Source organism: Diceros bicornis, chromosome 12, assembly GCF_020826845.1.
Source record: "Diceros bicornis minor isolate mBicDic1 chromosome 12, mDicBic1.mat.cur, whole genome shotgun sequence".
Taxonomy (NCBI): Eukaryota; Metazoa; Chordata; class Mammalia; order Perissodactyla; family Rhinocerotidae; genus Diceros; species Diceros bicornis.
Genome location: NC_080751.1, coordinates 42,172,890 through 42,193,509, shown reverse-complemented (window position 1 = coordinate 42,193,509; position 20,620 = coordinate 42,172,890). Strand labels below are relative to the sequence as shown.

The 20,620-nt window shown below is 36.7% G+C and overlaps 1 protein-coding gene across 5 annotated transcripts in view; it reads left to right on the top strand.

Moving 5' to 3' along the window:
* The window catches only part of MTA3 (metastasis associated 1 family member 3), a 143,316-nt gene that overhangs the window by 8,406 nt on the left and 114,290 nt on the right, over nt 1-20,620 (top strand). For all 5 annotated transcript variants that reach the window (XM_058551352.1, XM_058551351.1, XM_058551350.1 and 2 more), the window contains exon 3: nt 555-648. In XM_058551352.1, the coding sequence (XP_058407335.1) occupies nt 555-648 (94 nt within the window). The remainder of the gene's footprint in view (nt 1-554; nt 649-20,620) is intronic.

Below are 20,620 nucleotides of genomic sequence, written 5' to 3'. Positions count from 1 at the left end.
GTACTACTAAAAGTATTGGCTGTTATGGATTCATAGACTCCTTGGGCTGGAGAATGCTTTTCCAGGTCGTCTGGTCCGTTCTGCAGGTTGGCTGCCCCGCACCTCCAGAGCTTCCCCATCAGTTGAACATGGGGGTGTTTAGGAGAGGGCTGGATAATTTTAACCAGCCTGTGCTTTTGGGAGTGGGTTTGGAGGAGATATGTTTAACTGTCTTAAATAAGTTATGTTGTGGCTGTTTAAGTGTTTGGGATTAGTTTCTTAAGGCTAATCAGATTTAACTCTGCCTGGCTTTAGTCATTAAAGCCATCTGATCACTTTAGTTTAATTGATGCTAGTGAGTTATTTTGTGTTTGACATTTCAGTTTTCCTTGGAACCTGAACAAATGTTGCTCATCCTTATTTGAATTTTTTAAGCTCTCTGATTATCCTGCAGTTGTGGTTAGCACAGTGTAAATGAGAGGGATCTTATAATTGTGCTGTATCTAGTTTTGTTTTATAAACTATTTGAATCTAATATTCAGTACAGAATGACTTTTATTTTTCTTATTTCTTAGACTGCAACTGGCAACGTGGAAGCAAAAGTAGTGTGCTTTTATAGACGACGAGATATTTCCAACACACTTATAATGCTTGCAGACAAGCATGCTAGTAAGTTAATTGTCTTTTTCTTGGATTAACAAAAAATGTTTTAAGTCTTTCATTTTCCATGATGTGAGGGAAAATACTTTTTGTTACCTGTTGCTTTTTGCTTTCTCATTTGTCTTCCTTTTAGTTTAGATGGGAGTAATTTTTTGGGTGGTGCTTGGTTTTAGTATATTTTTTTAGGTTGCATCATATGTTTATTAATTAGTCAAAATGTTGAAATGGAAGTCTTTGCAAATAGGCTGTAGCAGACAATCAGGGCAGTGTTTTGCCATCTCTCATTTAGGGTGGTGGTTTGAGGGTACATACAGATAGGAGGAAATTTATACTTCACTGGTATTTTTTTGGAGGACCTTTTTTTCCTTCTCTAAAACAACTGAGTAATATTTACATTTTTAAAAATTCTGAATATTTATTATATGTTTATAGTATTAGGTATGTATGAAAACAAAAGTTTGCCTGAAAAAGAAGTACAAAGTGATATTAGTGCAAAGTGATATTTAGATATGGAAAATTCCTGTAGATAGCAGCTCTCAGCGCTTCTTTATAGTTTAATCTTTATTGTGTGTGTTTTTTTCCAATCAACAGCTTTGACATATTTTAGCCCCTTTGATTTTTTTAATTTTAGTTTTTTAAAACAACAAGCACAGTCATAAAGATTTAAATTTTAAGAAAGAAGGCATATGTTGAATATAAGTACTTTATTTTGAAAGCTGTTTTTGTCCTACAAAATACGTGATGAGAGTGGGACCATGTGTCTATGTATTTTCCAGTTTGATACTGTGATCTGTAATGCTGTGGTCTTGGGGATTCTGAAGCTTTTGAAGGGTTTTGGAAATGGGGTAAGGGAGACTTATGTGCACGGGTTTGTTCTGTGTCTGCTTGAGAATTATTTCCCCACTGTGTTGCCAGTTTAACCAGGCAGATTGGTCGTCTCAAGTTAAATTCTTACTATGTTTTCTGCTGTAGTTCATAGTGTTTTTCAGTTTCTCTGTTTGTATAGAAAGTGCTCATTATGATATGGGTCTATAATATTTACAAATTATATATTGACAGATTCAGGGCATTCGTATTTCTCCCTCATGTATGAGACCAAAATATTGCTTTTTTTTTTGTGAGGAAGATCAGCCCTGAGCTAACATCCGATGCCGATCCTCTTCCTTTTTGCCGAGGAAGATTGGCCCTGAGCTAACATCCATGCCCATCTTCCTCTGCTTTATATGGGACGCCATCACAGCATGACGTGACAAGTGGTGCATTGGTGCGCGCCTGGGATCTGAACCTGTGAACACCAGGTTGCCAAAGAGCAGCGCACGCACTTAACTGCTTGCACCATTGGGCCAGCCCGCCCTAAAATATTGCTTTTTAAAATGACATACTAGTCAGTTATTTTAGCTATAGCCAAAATCTGTAAATTCAATGTATTATTGAAGTGTCTGCAAAATTATTTGGATTTTATTTACCATTTACAACATATGAGCATAGGAGAGGTAAAATGTCTCATTTATATTCATATATATATATATATATATATCGGTTTTTTTTTGGTGGGGAAGATTGGCCCTGAGTTAACATCTGTTGCCAGTCTTCCTCTGTTTTATATGTGGGACACCGCCGCAGCATGGCTTACTGAGCGATGTGTAGGTTTGCAACCGGGATCCAAACCTGCGAACCCTGGGCCGCCGAAGCGGAGCACGCGAACTTAACCACTATGCCACCAGGCTGGCCCCAATATTCATATACTTTTGTATTTAGTTTAGCATCTAAAGTTATTGCTGCAAAGGTAGTGAGGTGTAGGGATTGTTCAGGGGTCTGCTGATTGTTTATGGAGGGTGTCAGCATGCCTACATCTGGGTGCTGTCTGTTTTAAGCTTGTATATGTAGGAAATCAGTTATTTCAGAATTGATTAGGCTCTTGGTATTGACTCATAGAAACCACATTTTTTTTTTTTTAAGAAACCAAATTTTGAGAGACTTAAGAATCAGTCAGAGGGCTGGCCCTGTGGCTTAGCGGTTAAGTGCACGTGCTCTGCTGCTGGCGGCCCAGGTTCGGATCCCAGGCGCGCACCGACACACTGCTTCTCCGGCCATGCTGAGGCCACAACCCACATACAGCAACTAGAAGGATGTGCAGCTATGACATACAACTATCTACTGGGGCTTTGAGGGGAAAATAAATAAATAAACAAAATCTTTAAAAAAAAAAAAATTAAAAAAAAAAAAAGAATCAGTCAGATTATATAGTGACAGTCATGCATTTTAGAGACAAACCTGGGTTCCGATTCTGGTTTGCTACTTACTGTTTGCCTTGGGAAAATTTCTTCTCACCCATCTCCATTTTCCTTATCTGTAAAATGGGATTGAAAAAAATCACCTCATTTAAAAAAATTTTTTTTTAATTTTTTTATTGTGGTAACATTGGTTTATAACATTGTATAAATTTCAGGTGTACACCATTATACTACTGTTTCTGCATAGAAGTCACCTCATTTTGAGTTATATATATTTTACCATAATAAAAGAAATTAAGGAAAAAAAATTACACCAGCTTTGATGTGAGGATTAAATGATTTAAGGAACAGGTCGTAATGGGTGTTTAATAAATGTCTGCTGTTTTTCTACCTCCTCAGTGATTTGTAGATCATCTCTTTGAGTGGATTATTTCTGTCTACATTTACCTTTCATCTCTTATTTATTGATTTTACTCTCAAAGGAAACTGTATGTCTAGGTATGGTAGAGTTAGAGGTATCTTAACTGTATTTCTGTTGGTATTAAATAAAACTTCAGGTGGGAAGAACAAATAAAATTGCCTGAATAGTTCATGTTTTATGAAGAGGTTTTAAGGGAGGATTAATGGAGAGAGTGTCATATATTAGAAAAATTTCAAAACTGGAGTCCTGGGTGTGGGTGGCACTTAATTTTAGTTTCTCCATTTAAAAAACTCTTCATTAAGGACTCTTTCAAAACTTTTTCTTACAGAAGAGTACAGAGAATAGTATGATATACCTGATGTTTCCATTACTCTACTTTAACAGTCATCAATACATTACCAATTGTGATTCATTCAGACCCCTACTTACTTGCCCCATTATTTTGAAGCTCATCGGAGAACTCTTATCATTTCATCTATAAATATTTCAGTATTTATTTCTAAAAGATAATGCCCCCATTCAAACTTACAGAAAGTGCCAAGAATGTACAAGGAACTCCCATATGGCCTTTACCCAGATTCAGCAATGAACATTTTGCCCTATTGACTTTATTATTCTTTATATATATAATATATTTATGGCTATGTATATATATATTTTTTCCTGAACCATTGGTGAGTTGTTCCTAAATTCGAGGAAATTCTTTTACATAACCGCACAGTATAGTAAACAAATCAGGAAATCTAATATTTACACAAAATTATTATCTCATTCACAGTCCTTTTTTATACTCCATGTCCCAACAGTGTTCTTTATAGCTATATATTTTTTCCTTAGTCTAGAATAAAATCCAGGCTCACACATTGCATTTAGTTGTGATGTCTCCTTTATATGAAACCAGTTCCTCAAGGTTTCTTTGTGTTTTTTGACCTTGACATTTTTGAAGAAAACAGGCCAGTTATTTTGTAGAATATGGCTCAATTTCTGTTTTTCTATTGTTTGCTTATGATTAGATTCAGGTTATGTATTTTTGTAGGGATGTCACAGAAATGATGTTGGTTCTTCTCAGTACATTGTGTTAGGAGGCACATAACTGGGTTTGTCCTAATATTGGTGATGATAGTTTGATGATTAGGTTAAGGTACTGTCCCTTTGTATTCAGTAAGTTATTTTGGAGAGATACTTGGCAAATATGTAAATATCTTGTTCTTGGTCAAACTTTAACCTACTCATTTTAGCATCCATTGATCATTTAGATTTCTTTAAACATTAGTATCATCAAATATCTAGTTAGTTTTCACATTTCTCCTATTTTGTTTTTTCTTTTTTATAGTTTGTTTAAATTGGAATCCAGATAAAGTCCATAGATTGTGATTGGTTGGTAGAACTCTTATGTCTCTCTGTTTTTGCTTGTATATCTATTTTTTTATTGAGATATAATTCACATAGCATAAAATCCATCCTTTTTTTAAAAATTGGTATCATAAAAGTTTATAACATGAAATTTCAGTTGTACATTATTATTTGTCAGTCACCTTCAGCACTTGTGCCCATCCCCCAACCTCCTTCTCTCCTGGTAACCACCAAACTGTTCTCTCTGTCCATATGTTAGTTTATCTTCCACATGTGAGTGAAATCATACAGTGCTTGTCTTTCTCTGCCTGGCTTATTTTGCTTAACATAATACCCTCCAGGTCCATCCATGTCGTTGCAAATGGGACGCTTTTGTCTTTTTTTATGGCTGGGTAGTATTCCATTATATATATATACCACATCTTCTTTATCTAATCATCTGTCATTTGGATTGCTTCTACTTTTTGGCTCTAGTGAATAATGCTGCCATGAGCGTAGGGATGTGTAAGCCTCTTTGGATTGTTGATTTCAAGTTCTTTGGATAAATACCCAGTAGTGGGATAGCTGAGTCATATGGTATTTCTATTTTTAATTTTTTGAGAAATCTCCATACTGTTTTCCATAGAGGCTGTACCAGTTTGCATTCCCACCCACAGTGAATGAGGGTTGCCTTTTCTCCACAACCTCTCCAACATTTGTTATTTTTTGTCTTGGTGATTATAGCCATTCTAACTGGTGTAAGGTGATTCTTAGTGTAGTTTTGATTTGCATTTCCCTGATGATTAGTGATGTTGAACATCTTTTCATATGCCAATTGGCCATCTGTATATCTTCCGTGGAAAAATGTCTGTTCATATCCTCTGCCCATTTTTTGATCAGGTTGTATGTTTTTTGTTGTTCAGTTGTGTGAGTTCTTTATATATTATGGAGAAAGTCCATCCTTTTGAAGTGCACAATTTAGTGGTTTTTGGTATACTCACAAACCATCACCACTATCTAATTTCAGAACATTTTCATCACCCCAAAAAGAAATCAGTTATTCCCCATTTCCCCTTCTCCTCAGCCCCTGGCAACCACTGATCTACTTTGTCTCTATATATTTGCCTGTTCTGGACGTCTCACATAAATGGAATCATATAATTTGTATTTTTTGTGTGAGGGTTTTTCTTTTTACTTAGCACAATGTGTTTAAGTTTCTTCCATGTTGTGGCATGAATTGCCTCATTCCTTTTTATAGCTGAATGATATCCCATTGGATGGTTATACCATATTTTGTTTTTCCATTCATCAATCGATGGACATTTGGATTGTTTCCACTTTTTGGCTGTTGTGAATAATGCCGTTTTGAACATTCATGTACAAGTTTTTGTGTGGACATCCTTAGTCTTTTAATCTATAGATACATATTCATATTGTCTTTCCTTCTGTCTCTCTCAATATTTTGTTGAAGACACCAGGTCATTTTTCCTGTAGAGTTTCCTTTGGTCTGGATTTTGTTTATTGCATCTCTGTTGTGTATTTTACCATGTTTCTCTGTAGGTGGGTAGGTAGATCTAGATTCTAGAGGATCTAAATCTAGGTTTCTTTATTTATTTTTTGGGTGGGGGGAGAAGGGGGTGCAAGCTTACTCATTGGTAGTGTTGTGTACTTCTGTCAGGAGGTCCATAAAGTATTGTTGCCTGTGTCTTTTTTTTAACATTTTAATTTTTGAAATAATTTTAGACTTACAGAAAGATTATTAAAAATATTACCAAGAATCTCATATGCCCTTGACCCAGATTCCCCAAATGTTAACATTTTATATATTTGCTCTATTATTCTAGGTACATATTATTAGTGTTTTTAAACCACTTGAAAATAAGTTCAAGACATATTTTCCACCTCTAAAGATAGTTCAGTGTATATCTTCTAAGAACAAGGATATTCTCTTATCTAACCTCCACACAATGGTACTCTAGTCTATAGACTTATTCAGATTTTGCAAAATTTCCTACTAATGCCTTTTATAGCAAAAAATAAAAAAAGAATTTTTAAGCTGTCTTTTTGTTATGTTGTCAACCATTGATTGATTGACCATTACATTAATCTGTTAATTCATTAAAGTTGTAAACATTATGCTTTTAACTCTATCATCCCCTCATTTGTTAGATAGACTATTTCTATGAAGAGAATATTCCCTCTGTCAACTATTAGGTTACTCTTCAGGTTCAGATCTTATAGGAAAGGCTGGTTAAATTCTTGGTGTTTTTTTTCCTCCTTTTGGTTACTAGTTTTCAAAAATAATGTGGTGGTTCCTGGCATCCTTCAAAGATCATTTCTTTTTTAGTTTCATCATGAACTCAAGGATTTGGACATATTTGATATTATCAGTCATTATCCTTGCCAAGACTCAGGTTGTCCCATCTTCAGCCAGCAGGGCTTACTTAGGTCGGCTTTCGAGTCATTTTGAAATGACCCCACTAGTTTTTGTTATCTGACTTGCTTTCTGCTGTGACAAGATGTTCCAGGCTCATCTTTTACACTTCTTGCCCCAGACCTCATCTCTCCAGAGCCCTTTTTCCTTTTACTGGGAAATCATCTTAGAGACCACAATCTAAGCACTAGGAGATGGACTCTCTTTTGAGAGAGGGTGACGTGATATCTCGATTGCCATGTACTTTTAAAAGATTAGACTGTTTTTGTAGTGTATTCTTCGGAATTAAAAGAAATCTGACTTGAGTATTTGTTACTGATTCTTCTTTTCTAAGGTAATTTCACAAAAAGCCAGCGTACATACTTTGTGTTTTTAAAGCAATCTTGGTTCTCTTAATCTATTAGAAATGGAATTTCAGGTTAAAGAAGTGATGCCTGATGCCGGGCCAGCCCTGGTGGCCTAGTGGTTAAGTTCAGTGTGCCCCACTTTGGCAGCCCGGGTTTCGTTCCTGGGTGCGGACCTACACCACTCATCTGTCAGCAGCCATGCTATGGCAGTGGCTCACATATAAAAAGAGGAAGATTGGCAATAGTTGTTAGTTCAGGGCAAATTTTCCTCAGCAAACAAAAAAAAACAAAAAACAAAAAAAACAAAAGTGATGCCAATTTAGAGTTAACCATGTCCACCCTAAACTGATGGACTCTTCTAAAATGAAGAATTTCATTGGTACTCCTTATCTTACACATATTTTAGATGTTTTAGACATATTGTGTACTTTTAGATTGTGATTCTTAAAATGTAAAGCTTTAAAAAATTAAGTTTGTGTCATCTTCATCTTTAACCTGTTAGGCAAAAAGTAAAGTGTTTATTTTACTTACAGCTCTCTTCCTTCTTTAGAATTTTCTTCCCAACCTTTCAGTAGTTGTGTCACTTAACTCTGGGTTGAAGTTGGAACATTGGGAAAAATGGAATGAATAAGAATATTTCTTTTACTTATGCTCGTTCTTTTTTTTTTTTTTTTTTTTTAAAGATTTTATTTATTTTTTCCCCCCCCAAAAGCCCCAGTAGATAGTTGTATGTCATAGCTGCACATCCTTCTAGTTGCTGTACGTGGGACACGGCCTCAGCATGGCTGGAGAAGCGGTGCGTCGATGCACGTGCACGCCCGGGATCCGAACCCAGGCCGCCAGCAGCGGAGCGCATGCACTTAACCGCTAAGCCAAGGGGCTGGCCCCTTATGCTCGTTCTGTTTGCTCCTGCCTTTCCAGTCCAGCATGTACACACTCGGAGCTTTGTGGAGGGAGAAGAGAAAGGAGATGGGAAGATTTATTTATACTTAGAATTATAAAACCACAATTAGCCGTGGGAGAGAATTGGGGAGAAGTTAATCCTGCCTACCTTAAGTCCTGTTTATATAGTTTACCAACTTAGTGATGATTCTGGCATCTTTGTGTGATTATTGTACATGGAATAAGAAAGTGGTGTTAACACTATTCTTAAAATTTTAAATAAAGAGACATTTTAGGGTGTGGTAATATTATTAGGCAATAAAGTTATGATTTATTTCAGGTAAAAGGTGAGGTGACTTCTATATCCAGTTCTTCCCATATCCTGGTCTGAGTCATTATGTTCTTATAAAATGTTTTAGTGTCAAAGGGCATATTGAGAACTTTATTTTTTAAGATACATGCAGTATATGATTCAGAATTATTAAAAAGAGTAGAATGTTTAATATGTTTTATAGGGTTTTTGGACTAAAATGGGATTTTATAAAAGAATTGGCACCTCTTTTTAAAAGATCTAGAACCACTAATGACGATTGTTACTTCAAAGTACTAACATTGGATGTTCTGAATACATCTGCTCTGCCCTTTCCAGTTTTCTTTCCTGGCCTTGGCACACAATTTGTGCATTCTGAGTGCTCAGTGTTAAGTTCTTTAATGTTCTGGGGGCTGGCCCGGTGGCACAAGCGGTTAAGTGCACGCGCTCTGCTGCGGCGGCCCGGGGTTTACCGGTTCGGATCCCGGGCGCGCACCGACACACCCCTGGGCAAGCCATGCTGTGGCAGCGTCCCATATAAAGTGGAGGAAGATGGGCACGGATGTTAGCACAGGGCTGGTCTTCCTCACACACACACAAAAAGTTCTTTAATATTCTGGACATGGTCTTGATCATCTTTCCACCCTTATATATCTTGTTTATTGTAGTTGCTTCACAAATGTCTGTAGCCTTAAATGTACCAGGGGAACAAATCTGAAGAACAACCAGACTACCAGTGGTTTTGTTTTAGCATCTTGGTTGGCTGAGAAGAATCTGGTGGTTTTAAAACATGGTCCCCAAGTTCCTTGACGTCCTTTCCATTGATAGGTGGAGTCCATGTCTTCTCGCCTTGGATCTGGGTGGGGTTGTGACCAGCGAGTACAGTGGAAGTACTGTGCTGTGTGACTCCCAAGGCTAGGTCATGAAAGGCCATGCAGCTGCTGCCTGGTTTTCTTGGAATATTTGTTCTCAGGATATTCCTGCTTGGAATTCAGCCACCATACTGTGAGAAGACCAAGCCACATGGAGTTGCCATGTGTAGATGCTATGGTTGACAGTCCTAGCTGAGCCCAAGTGCCAGACATGTGGCTGAAAGAGCCACCAGATGATCCATTTCAGTCTTTCCTTTAAGGCCTCAGTCATTGTAAAGCCAAGACAAGACTTCTGTGCTGTGCCCTGCCTGACTTCCTTACCCACTGAACCTGGGAGCAAAATAAAATAGTTATTATCTTGTGCCATTAAGTTTTGGAGTGATTTGTAACTCAGCAATATATAACTGGAACAGGATCATAATAATTTTTCTGTTTTTGTGTATATTTCAGTGACAGTTTTAAATCAATATCTAAGCTTATGACTGCCTACTAAAAGTATTTAATGAACTATTAGTTTTCTTTAAGTAAACCTCATTTTCTTTTGACAGATTGGCTAAAGTGAAGTGGTTTTGCACTGATGCCTCACACTGAATATTTTCCTTATAAATGAGTTTTGGCCACAGTGAGCACAAGTCAGGAAAAATGCCCTCTTTATTATTCTGAAGTGAGATGCATTGATAGTAATAACTTATACATGTAATGTAAAAAAACAAAGTAAAACCAAAACTCAATATTATGCTCTAACTGAAATATAAAAGAGAAACAAAAAATTTATAATAAGGGCCGGCCCCGTGGCTTAGCGGTTAAGTGTGCGCGCTCCACTGCTGGCGGCCCGGGTTCGGATCCCGGGCGCGCACCGACACACCGCTTCTCCGGCCATGCTGAGGCCGCGACCCACATACAGCAACTAGAAGGATGTGCAGCTATGACACACAACTATCTACTGGGGCTTTGGGGGGAAAAATAAATAAAATTATAAAATGGTTAATTAAAAAAAAAATTTATAATAAAACAATAGAATATTCTGTAGTAATAGAATATATAATATAATAATAGAATCTTATTCCCTGTATTTCAATATATGTAAATTATGGGGTCTGACTGTAGAGGAAGACATAATGAAACTGAAATGCTTGCATGTGTGCATAGAATCACTAGCAGTGCAGCAGTTATAGATTAGACTGATTTGTTGTATTAGGAACTCTAATATTTGTTGAGATTTTTCAAAATGGTAAATCACTCTTGGTAAGTTCTGAACAAAACAAAATACAGTCTTTTTTTATATGATGGCTGCATTCCTGGAAATTCAGTTATACTAAAATCATACCCAAAGTACTTTGTGTTCTCGTACATAAAATGGAATTAGCTCTACTCTCAGGTAACAGAATCATGTTTTTCACCTGCATGAATGTCCGGAGGAACCTTTGAAAGTCATGTGAATCAGTTCTTTGGTACTGGGCTGTCCTGTGCTATGTACCTGTATATCATAGAATGTCTAACATCCTTGTCTTCTGTCTCTGAATCGTCAGTTCCACCCCCATTGTGGTACTCCTCCCTCCCCACCTCACTGTTTCCAAAAGACTCCTTAGGATGTGGAGTAGCACCCATCAAGAACCACTGCACCGAACTCGATATCATAACAAAAACTAGGTCTCTTTTTAACATTCACTGTAGTGCTGGGAAGATGGAAGTTACTTGGTATGTACAAATTAAAAAAAACCTTAATATTTCCCCTAATTCCCCCAAATTAGAGATAAAGTTCCAAGCAATAAAAAAGTTAAAATTATTTATATTCAACTAGGATTGATACTGTCTTGACCTGGAATGTAAGGGAGAATTTGACAATACCTAGCAAAATTAAAACTCAGTATTTACATTACTGGATACTAATCATAGGCAAGTGCCTTCCTAATAGCGAAAATGAGAGACACTTAAGTGTCCAACAAGAGTATTAATCTAAACAAACTTTGTTTACTGCACGTATTCTGAAATGCCTTGCAGCCATTTAAATGACTAAAATAGATTTTTATATAGCAACATAGACAGATGGCACAATATATAATTGAATTAAATAATTAGATAAACATGCAAAATATACCCCAGTTTTAAAACAGATATACAAAAAGTAAAATTTTATAGACATTTATGTGTGAATTTCTATGTATATGTATGTGTGTGTTGTGCATATATGTATACCCTGCAAAACAAAACAGTTATAAAGAACATTCAGAATAAGAAAGTATTTTGGAAAATTAAAAAATGCTTATTGAAATAAAATAATAGAAGGGCTGAATAATGAAGACTGATGGATTTAAGTAATAAAAATAAATGAGAGAAAGGGAGGGAGAAATTATTAAAAAGGAGAAGATTTCCTCAGAGATGGACAAAAATCTTCAGATTGAATGAAAAAAGACACAGATACTTCATTTCAGAACACCAAAGAAAAACTGAAGATCCTAAAGTTTTTAGAGAAAGTTATCAATAAAGGAATGTTACTAGAAGAGCAAATTATTTTAAGTTGGGAATTCAATGACAATATGAAATTTTAAATAAAGGTATTTTTCACCAAATGAGAAGCATGACATAAATCAATAATTTAGGAATAAAATTCCAGATTATTTTATCAGAACATTAGAAACAAAGAGGGGAAGTGAAATTCTTCTAAAAGTCTGATATTTTGAGGAAAGCTCAGGTTACAGGTACTGTACAGTTTATTATGTTGATAGTTCACTATATTTATTTGTTACAGTATATCTCTTAATTTAAGGCTGACAAATGGAAGGATACGGATGAATAGTTTGATTTTACTTTATGTTACTAGATTAATAAATTAATTTAAAATGGTCTCCAGTAGACCTTAACTCAATAGAAGAGGGAAAAAGAATAATAAGGTAAATATGAAATAAGATGGCCAGAATGAGTCCAGACATATCAATAACAAAAAATGTGAATGGAATAAATGCCCCTGTTAAAAGATAGTTGTTCATAACATTTGACTATAAATGAGGCCCAAAGAAAACCTTAACAGTACCAAAAGCAGGAATTGCACAAATAACATTCTGTCTACAAGGCAGTGAAGTAAACAGCTAACAAAAGGAATACCAGCAGTGTTACTGTGCAATTTGGAAATTTAAAAAACATGCTTATAAGTAGCTTTTGTGCTAAAGGAGAAATAAAATCTGCAGTTGTGAATGATTCCAAAATGAATGACAATGAAAGTACTATACCTTACAAACCTGTAGGATGAGGCCAGGGTGATAGTCATAGAAAACTGAAAGCTTTCAAAGCAATCCTTGAAATAATGATTAACAATAATTATTAAAGCCAGGTATTCAAGATAGAAGAGAAAAATAAAATAAATCCAAAAGAAGGAAGGAATTAAATATAAAAGCAAAAATTAATGAAATAGGAGAAACTGTAGAAGTTATAAAATCAGAAGCTCTTTGTTTAAAATATTATTCAGTATTGTAAATGTTTGAATTTTCCCCAAGTTAATTTATAGGTATAATGAAATCCCAATCCAAATCCTAATAGGACTTTATTTGGAACTTAGCAAGGGAATTCTGTGGTATACTGTGAGGAAAAAAAATCAGATTCGTTTGATTTCTCGCTTTCTAGTAAATAGTTTTAAATTACGTATTTTTCTTTGAGAACCTGTGGTCGTCTCCCATAGGTTTATTATGTAAACCTATTATGTATTATGTATTTGTCATTCATTTCTGAGTAGTCCCTGTTTTTCAAATAATAGAAATGTAGAACAGCACAGTGAACCCCCATATCACCATCACCCAGTTTCAACAATTCATCAACGTAATTTGCTCCTGCTTCCTCTGCGTTGCATCCCAACTCAAATCTCAGTCAGCACACACTTTCCTCTGTAAATACATCTTTTTTTTTTTTTTTTTGAGGAGGATTGGCCCTGCACTAACATCTGTTGCCAATCTTCCTCTTTTTTCTTTTTTCTCTCCAAAGCCCCAGTACATAGTTGTATATCATAGTTGTAGAGTTGTAACTCTTCTATAGGGGACGCTGCCTCAGAATGGCTTATTGAGTGGTGAGCAGGTCTGTGCCCAGGATCCGAACCAGCGAACTCCGGGCCACTGAAACGGAACGCGAACTTAACTGCTAGCCACCAGGCTGGCCTCTGTAAATACATCTTTTTTCTTAACCTAATACTTATTTACATGAATAGGCTTAGTTTGTCTGATCTATTAATAATTTTATTTATTTATTTATTTTTTCCCCCAAAGCCCCAGTAGATAGTTGTATGTCATAGCTGCACATCCTTCTAGTTGCTGTATGTGGGACGCGGCCTCAGCATGGCTGGAGAAGCGGTGCATCAGTGCGCGCCCGGGATCCGAACCCGGGCCGCCAGCAGCGGAGCGCGCGCACTTAACCGCTAAGCCAAGGGGCTGGCCCATGTCTGATCTATTGATCACTAATCTGTTGATCACTTCTGGTAAGGGTATCAGTCCATTTCCCCTTGCATTTCTAACAGTTTTTCGTTTTGAAGTTATGTCTGGCATAATGGTTGTTATTCCAGATGGATTCTTTTAAAAAATAATAGAAAATATCTTTCTGTAATGTTTTTCACGTTGAATTCTGTCTTTTCTGACACTATTGCTATTCCTATTTTTGATTGTTTAGTTTATATTAATTTTTTATCCTTGAATTTTTAATCTTTTAGGTTGTTTTTTAGAGTGTCATGTCTCTTTAAACCATATATAGCTGAATTTTTTGTTTGCATTTTTTTGTCTTTTTAAACCTATTCTGAGAGTCTTTAACTTCAGTAAGGACATTTAATTCTTTTATATTTAGTTGTATTTTATTTTAATTTCTCTGTAAGTGTATTTTCTCCTTCCTTCCTTTCCTTGTATTGGTTTTATCAAATTTTCTGTTTGTCAGGAAGATATTATATTCATCCTATTTGTAATCTTATAATGGTTATCTTCACATTTTTACTTGTTAAAAATTTTTGATTTTTGAAAGGTTACATTTGAATGTGAGTCAACATTTAAAAGGTACAAAAAGTGCATTCAGTGCAAAAATTCCCTACATCAGGTCTCCAAAGACCTGGTTCTCTCCTACAGGTCACCGTTGTTACTAGTTTCTGGTGTTTTTTTCTAGAGAAAATCATATGTAGAGGGAAATCATACATATGTGTATAGACATATTTCCTCCCAACTTTTTTTTTTTTTTTAATAAAAATGATAGCATGTACAGCAGTTTTCATTTTTTTTTGGTCTCAACTTTCCCTTAATAGTTTAAAAAACTTTTACTCCCTTATACATTTTAGAGTTGAGGTCTAAAATTTTTCATCAAAAATTTAAATAGTTGCAAAGATAAATTATCTAGTGTGTTGTAAATAGTGACATTTAAAAATAGTGATATCACACTTTAAAGCATTCTGGTGGAAAATATTGTAACAATTTGCCCACCATCACCAGTTAAAAAAATGCATGAACAAGGTTGACTTGAACAATTGGAAATTTTACGGATCCTTTTTTCTCCTTGAGCTCATTTCAATTCTGCTTTCTCCACAGGATTTTAGCCTAGTGATTTTATGCTTGAAAGTTTTATTCATCATCATATCATTCTCTGCAACAAAAATACGTACATAAATTAAAATTTAAAAACACTTTGTTTCCTGAGTCCATAAGGCTCAGAGTCTTAATAATTTCTTTTGGATTTATTATAATTATAGTCTAAATATTGTAAAAGTTTTGATAATTACTCAACATAAAAATACATTTTTACTGGAAGTCATCTAATGAGATAGATAGGGCTGCCTCTCACTCCAATTAGTTAATGAATCCTTGGATTAAAATGTAGCTCATTGCTAGAATGAGATAGAGTTTGGCATCGATTCTGTTCCTAATTTTTGTGTTTATATGTATAAGTTGTGACAGAATTTTTCATCTAAGTAAGTAGATGAAAATGGTGGAGTTTTGTTCATTTATCAAATATATTTTGAGCTCTTCCTGTGTTCTGGACACTCTTCTAAGCTCTGGTGATGAGCAGTGAACAAAGCAGCAGAAATCCCTGCCCTCAGCTTACAAGTGTCTCATCTTTGTTCTTCTGAGTCATATGTGAAAAATCATACAGCTGTTTTTCATCAAAAGTGATTTTTTTGTTTTTGGAGAGGAAGATTGGCTCTGAGCTAACATCTGTTGCCAATCTTCCTCTTTTTGTTTGAGGAAGATTGTCGCTGAGCTAACCTGTGTGCCAATCCTCTATTTTGTATGTGGGACGCCACCACAGCATGGCTTGATGAGTGGTGTTTAGGTCCACACCCAGGATCCAAACCCGTTAACCCCGGGCTGCCGAAGTGGAGCACGCAAACTTAACCACTATGCCACTGGGGCAGCCTCCAAAAGTGATTTTTAGTGACAATTCAATTAGGTCCTCCTTTAGTTTTACTGAAAGTTGTGAATGTGAAACCACCAGACTTGGAAGAGGTTTATTAAACCAGTCATTAGAGTCATTCATGGTCTCATTTTCTGAGAAGCACAGTAAAAAGGCTTCACCGAGACCTAACAAATGACTGTTAATTATACTTCTTACTATTTCACCTGTAGGGATTGTGTCACCTAGGGTTCTACCAGAGAAACCGAACCAGTTGGAGATTTTTTATATATATGTATATGTATATAAAATCATGTATACATATACACACACACATATAATCTCCTATACACACACACACACCAGTAATCTCTAACTGGTTTCTGTAAATATGTAAAGAGATTTATTGCAAGTAGCTGTTTTACATGATTGTGGGGGCTGGCCAGGCAAGTCTGAAATTGGCTGGACAGGCAGGTAGATGGAATTTCTTCAGTTTTGCTCATAAAACCTTTCAACTGATTGGATGAGGCCCACCCAGATTGTGGAGGATAATTGCTTTTACTTAAAGTCAGCTGATGTTAATTAAACAAAATACTGTCACAGCAAAACCTAGATTAGAGTTTGAATAACCATGGACTATACCCTAGCCTGTTTGACACACGAAACTATCATAAGGACCTTATTTAAACTAATATACTCAGAAGAGGTTGGGAAAGTTGAAATAATGTTCATTTAAATATACCTTTGTGGGCCGGCCCTGTGGCTTAGCGGTTGAGTGCACGCACTCCGCTACTGGTGGCCCGGGTTCGGATCCTGGGCGCGCACTGATGCACCGCTTGTCCGGCCGTGCTGAGGCCACATCCCACATATGGCGACTAGAAGGATGTGCAATTATGACGTACGGCTATCTACTGGGGCTTTGGGGGGGAAAAAAAAGGAGGAGGATTGGCAATAGATGTTTGCTCAGAGCCGGTCTTGCTCAGCAGAAAGAGGAGGATTGGCACGGATGTTAGCTCAGGGCTGATCATCCTCACAAAAAAAAAAAAAAATACCTTTGCATTTTAAATTTATGTCTGGTAAAATGTTCAAATCTTATACCATGTATGTACTTAAAATATATGATATATGAATTACATATATAATATATAAACTATATTCAAATATATTTTCACCAAATTTTTAGAGTTGTGGATTTCATTTATTCAATTATGGAAAATGACAATGACCACCACTAACCTTAATGGTGGAACCAGTCCTTATTAACAAAGGAAGCTAAGTCACACTGACTTTGAAAGTCTGACTCTTTTTTTCCAGTTTCAATAAATGAGTACTATGTATCCCCAAGGCAACCATCTCCTGAATTCTGAGATAGACTCTTGGATAATGCTCAGAGCCTTCCCGTGATGGACTAAGGCCTTCAGTATTTGTTACACATTCTCTTTGTTTTTTTGTTTTCGTGGGGCTGTTTTCTCAGGAGTGATGCATTTTTTTGACCACCATTCAGGGGTTGGAAAAAGTTAAGTCTTTAAGTGAAAATTGCTCCTATATCTATCTATTGATTGATTGATAGGTAGATACCTGATACTATAGTCTCAAATATTTCTGAATTTGTGACATCCTAACACAGGCCATACACCCCAATTCTAATACCACACTTCTCTGTAAACTGAAGTATCTATAAGACGCAAAACCCTACTGTGTGAGTTTTTGATATCTTGGTTAAAGAGGCTTCTTAGAGATGTATGTTGTGTCTCTGTGTTGTCACCAACGGTCTCTTTGTTTGGTGCCCTGGAAATTTTTACTCCCTTGGGCTGTGCTCTACTCTAAAATTTAGAGTGGTGGAGAGGTACGTAAGAGAAGGGCAGTGGAGATGAGAAAAGAAGGATCAGCCTGGTGCCTTGACCCTGTGCTAATTCTCAGGCAGATGAGTAGGAACCTAGTACATGTGGAAGTTGATCTAAAAAGTGATCTCCTTAAACCTGTATTTCTGAAGACTTCTGATACGCTATACCACTTTTCCTGGGCCTTGCTTTTTTCTTGTTTATTTCTTGAGATCCTTCCATATCAATACTTCCTTTTGTTGGCTGCATTGTATTCCACAGTTTGATGTACTATAATTTAACCACTCTGTACTGGTGGAGAATTGGGTTTTTCATCTTTTGCTGTCAAACGGTTACATATCATTTAGCACGTGTAGGAGTACCGCATCTATATTTAGCTAGAGATTCCTAGGATTGGAGTTGTGGAGTCAGAAGATTGTGCATTGTAATTTTGTTGGGTTTGACAAATTCTTTGCCTCAGATAGGGTACCAGTTTACACCGACCAGCAATGAATGAGTGCCTGTTACCTTCCACTCTTACCAATATAGTTTACTGTCAGGCTTTTTTTTTTGTGTGTGTGTGAGGAAGATCAGCCCTGAGCTAACATCCCTGCCAATCCTCGTCTTTTTGCTGAGGAAGACCAGCTCTGAGCTAACATCTATTGCCAATCCTCCTCCTTTTTTTTTTTTCTCCAAAGCCCCAGTAGATAGTTGTATGTCATAGCTGCACATCCTTCTAGTTGCTGTATGTGGGACGCGGCCTCAGCATGGCTGGAGAAGCGGTGCGTCGGTGCGCACCCGGGATTCAAACCTGGGCTGCCAGCAGCGGAGTGTGTGCACTTAACTGCTAAGCCATGGGGCCGGCCCTGTTATCAGGCTTTGGATCTTTACTAATCTAACAGGTGAAAAATGATACCTTGGTATAGTTTTACTTTACATTTCTTTTTGTGTATGTGTGTGTGTGTGAGGAAGATCAGCCCTGAGCTAATATCATGCTAATCCTCCTCTTTTTGCTGAGGAAGACCGGCTCTGAGCTAACATCTATTGCCAATCCTCCTCCTTTTTTTCCCCAAAGCCCCAGTAGATAGTTGTGTGTCATAGCTGCACATCCTTCTAGTTGTTGCACGTGGGACGCGGCCTCATCATGGCCAGAGAAGCGGTGCGTCGGTGCGGGCCTGGGATCCGAACCGGGGCCACCAGTAGTGGAGCGCGCGCACTTAACCGCTAAGCCACTGGGCCGGCCCTACTTTACATTTTTTATGAAAATGTGACTTTCTTATAAAAACCACTTATATTTCCTTTTGTATTAACTGTTTATATCCTTTGCCTTTTTTTATATTGAGTTTAACTTTTGTAATTTATAGGGGGAAAATTCTTTAACTCAATAAAGGAAAAAAAGAGCAAGTACCGGGCCGGCCCAGTGGTGTAGCAGTTAAGTGCGCGCACTCTGCTTCAGTGGCCCGGGGTTCACAGGTTCAGACCCCAGGCGAGCACTGATGCACCATTTGTCAAGCCATGCTGTGGCTGCATCCCATATAAAGTAGAGGAAGACGGGCATAGGTGTTAGCCCAGGGCCAATCTTCCTCAGCAAAAAGAGGAGGATTGGCACCGGATGTTAGCTCAGGGCTGATCTTCCTCACCAAAAAAAAAAAAAAAAGCAAGTACCCTTACATTCTTAAGTTTTATTGAAGTCACATTGGTTTATAACATTATGTAAATTTCAGGTGTATGTCAGTATATTTCAACTTCTGTATAGACTGCATTGTGTTCACCACCAAAAGTCTGGTTTCTGTCAGTCACCATACATGTGTGCTCCTTTACCCCGTTCACCCTCCCCCATCCACTTCCCCTCTGGTAAACACCAGTCTGTTCTCTGTATCTTTGTGTTTGTTTGTTTGATCTTCCACATATGAGTGAAATCATACAGTATTTGCCTTTCTCTGACTTATTTCACTTAGCATAATATTCTCAAGGTCCACTCGTGTTGTCGCAAATGGCATGATTTCATCTTTTTTATGGCCGAATAGTATTACATTGTGTATGTGTGTATGTGTGTGGGTATATATATGATATATATATCACATCTTTATTCATTCATCTGTTAATGGGCACTTAGGTTACTTTCAAGTCTTGGCTATTATGAATAATGTCACAATGAACATAGGGGTGCATATATCACTTCGATAGTGTTTTCGTGTTCTTTGCGTAAATACCCAGAATGTAAGACCTGAAACCATAAAACTCCTAGAAGAAAACGTAGGCAATATGCTCTTTGACATTGGTCTTAGCGGTATCTTTTTGAATATCATGTCTCCTCAGGCAAGGGAAACAAAAGAAAAAATAAACAAATGAGACTACATCAAACTAAAAAGATTTTGCATGGCAAAGGAAATCATCAACAAAACGAAAAGGTAGCCCACCAACTGGGAGAAAATATTTGCAAATTATATATCTGATAAGGGGTTAATTTCCAAAATATATGAATAACTCATACAACTTGACAACAAAAAAATGAACAACTTGATCAAAAAATGGGTAGAGGATGTGAACAAACATTTTTCCAAAGAAGATATGTAGATGGACAACATGCACATGAAAAGATGTTCAACACACTAATTATTTGGGAAATGAAAATCGAAACTATGAGATAATACCTCACACCCATCATGATGGCTGTTATTAAACAAACAAGAAATAACAGGTGTTGGAGAGGTTGTGGAGAAAAGGGAACCCTCATACGCTGCTGGTGGAAATGTAAACTGGTGTGGCCACTGTGGAAAATAGTATGAAGATTTCTCAAAAAAGTGAAAAATAGATATACCATATGATCTCGCTATTCCACTTCTGGGTATTTACCCTTACATTTAAACAGACATGTTTAACCTTACATTTTTCCACCAGTTATTCTCCCCTTAACATAAGGAAGTAAATTTAGCTCACATTTTCTTCCTTCCTTCCTTGTCCTCTATCTTCCCATGTTGAAA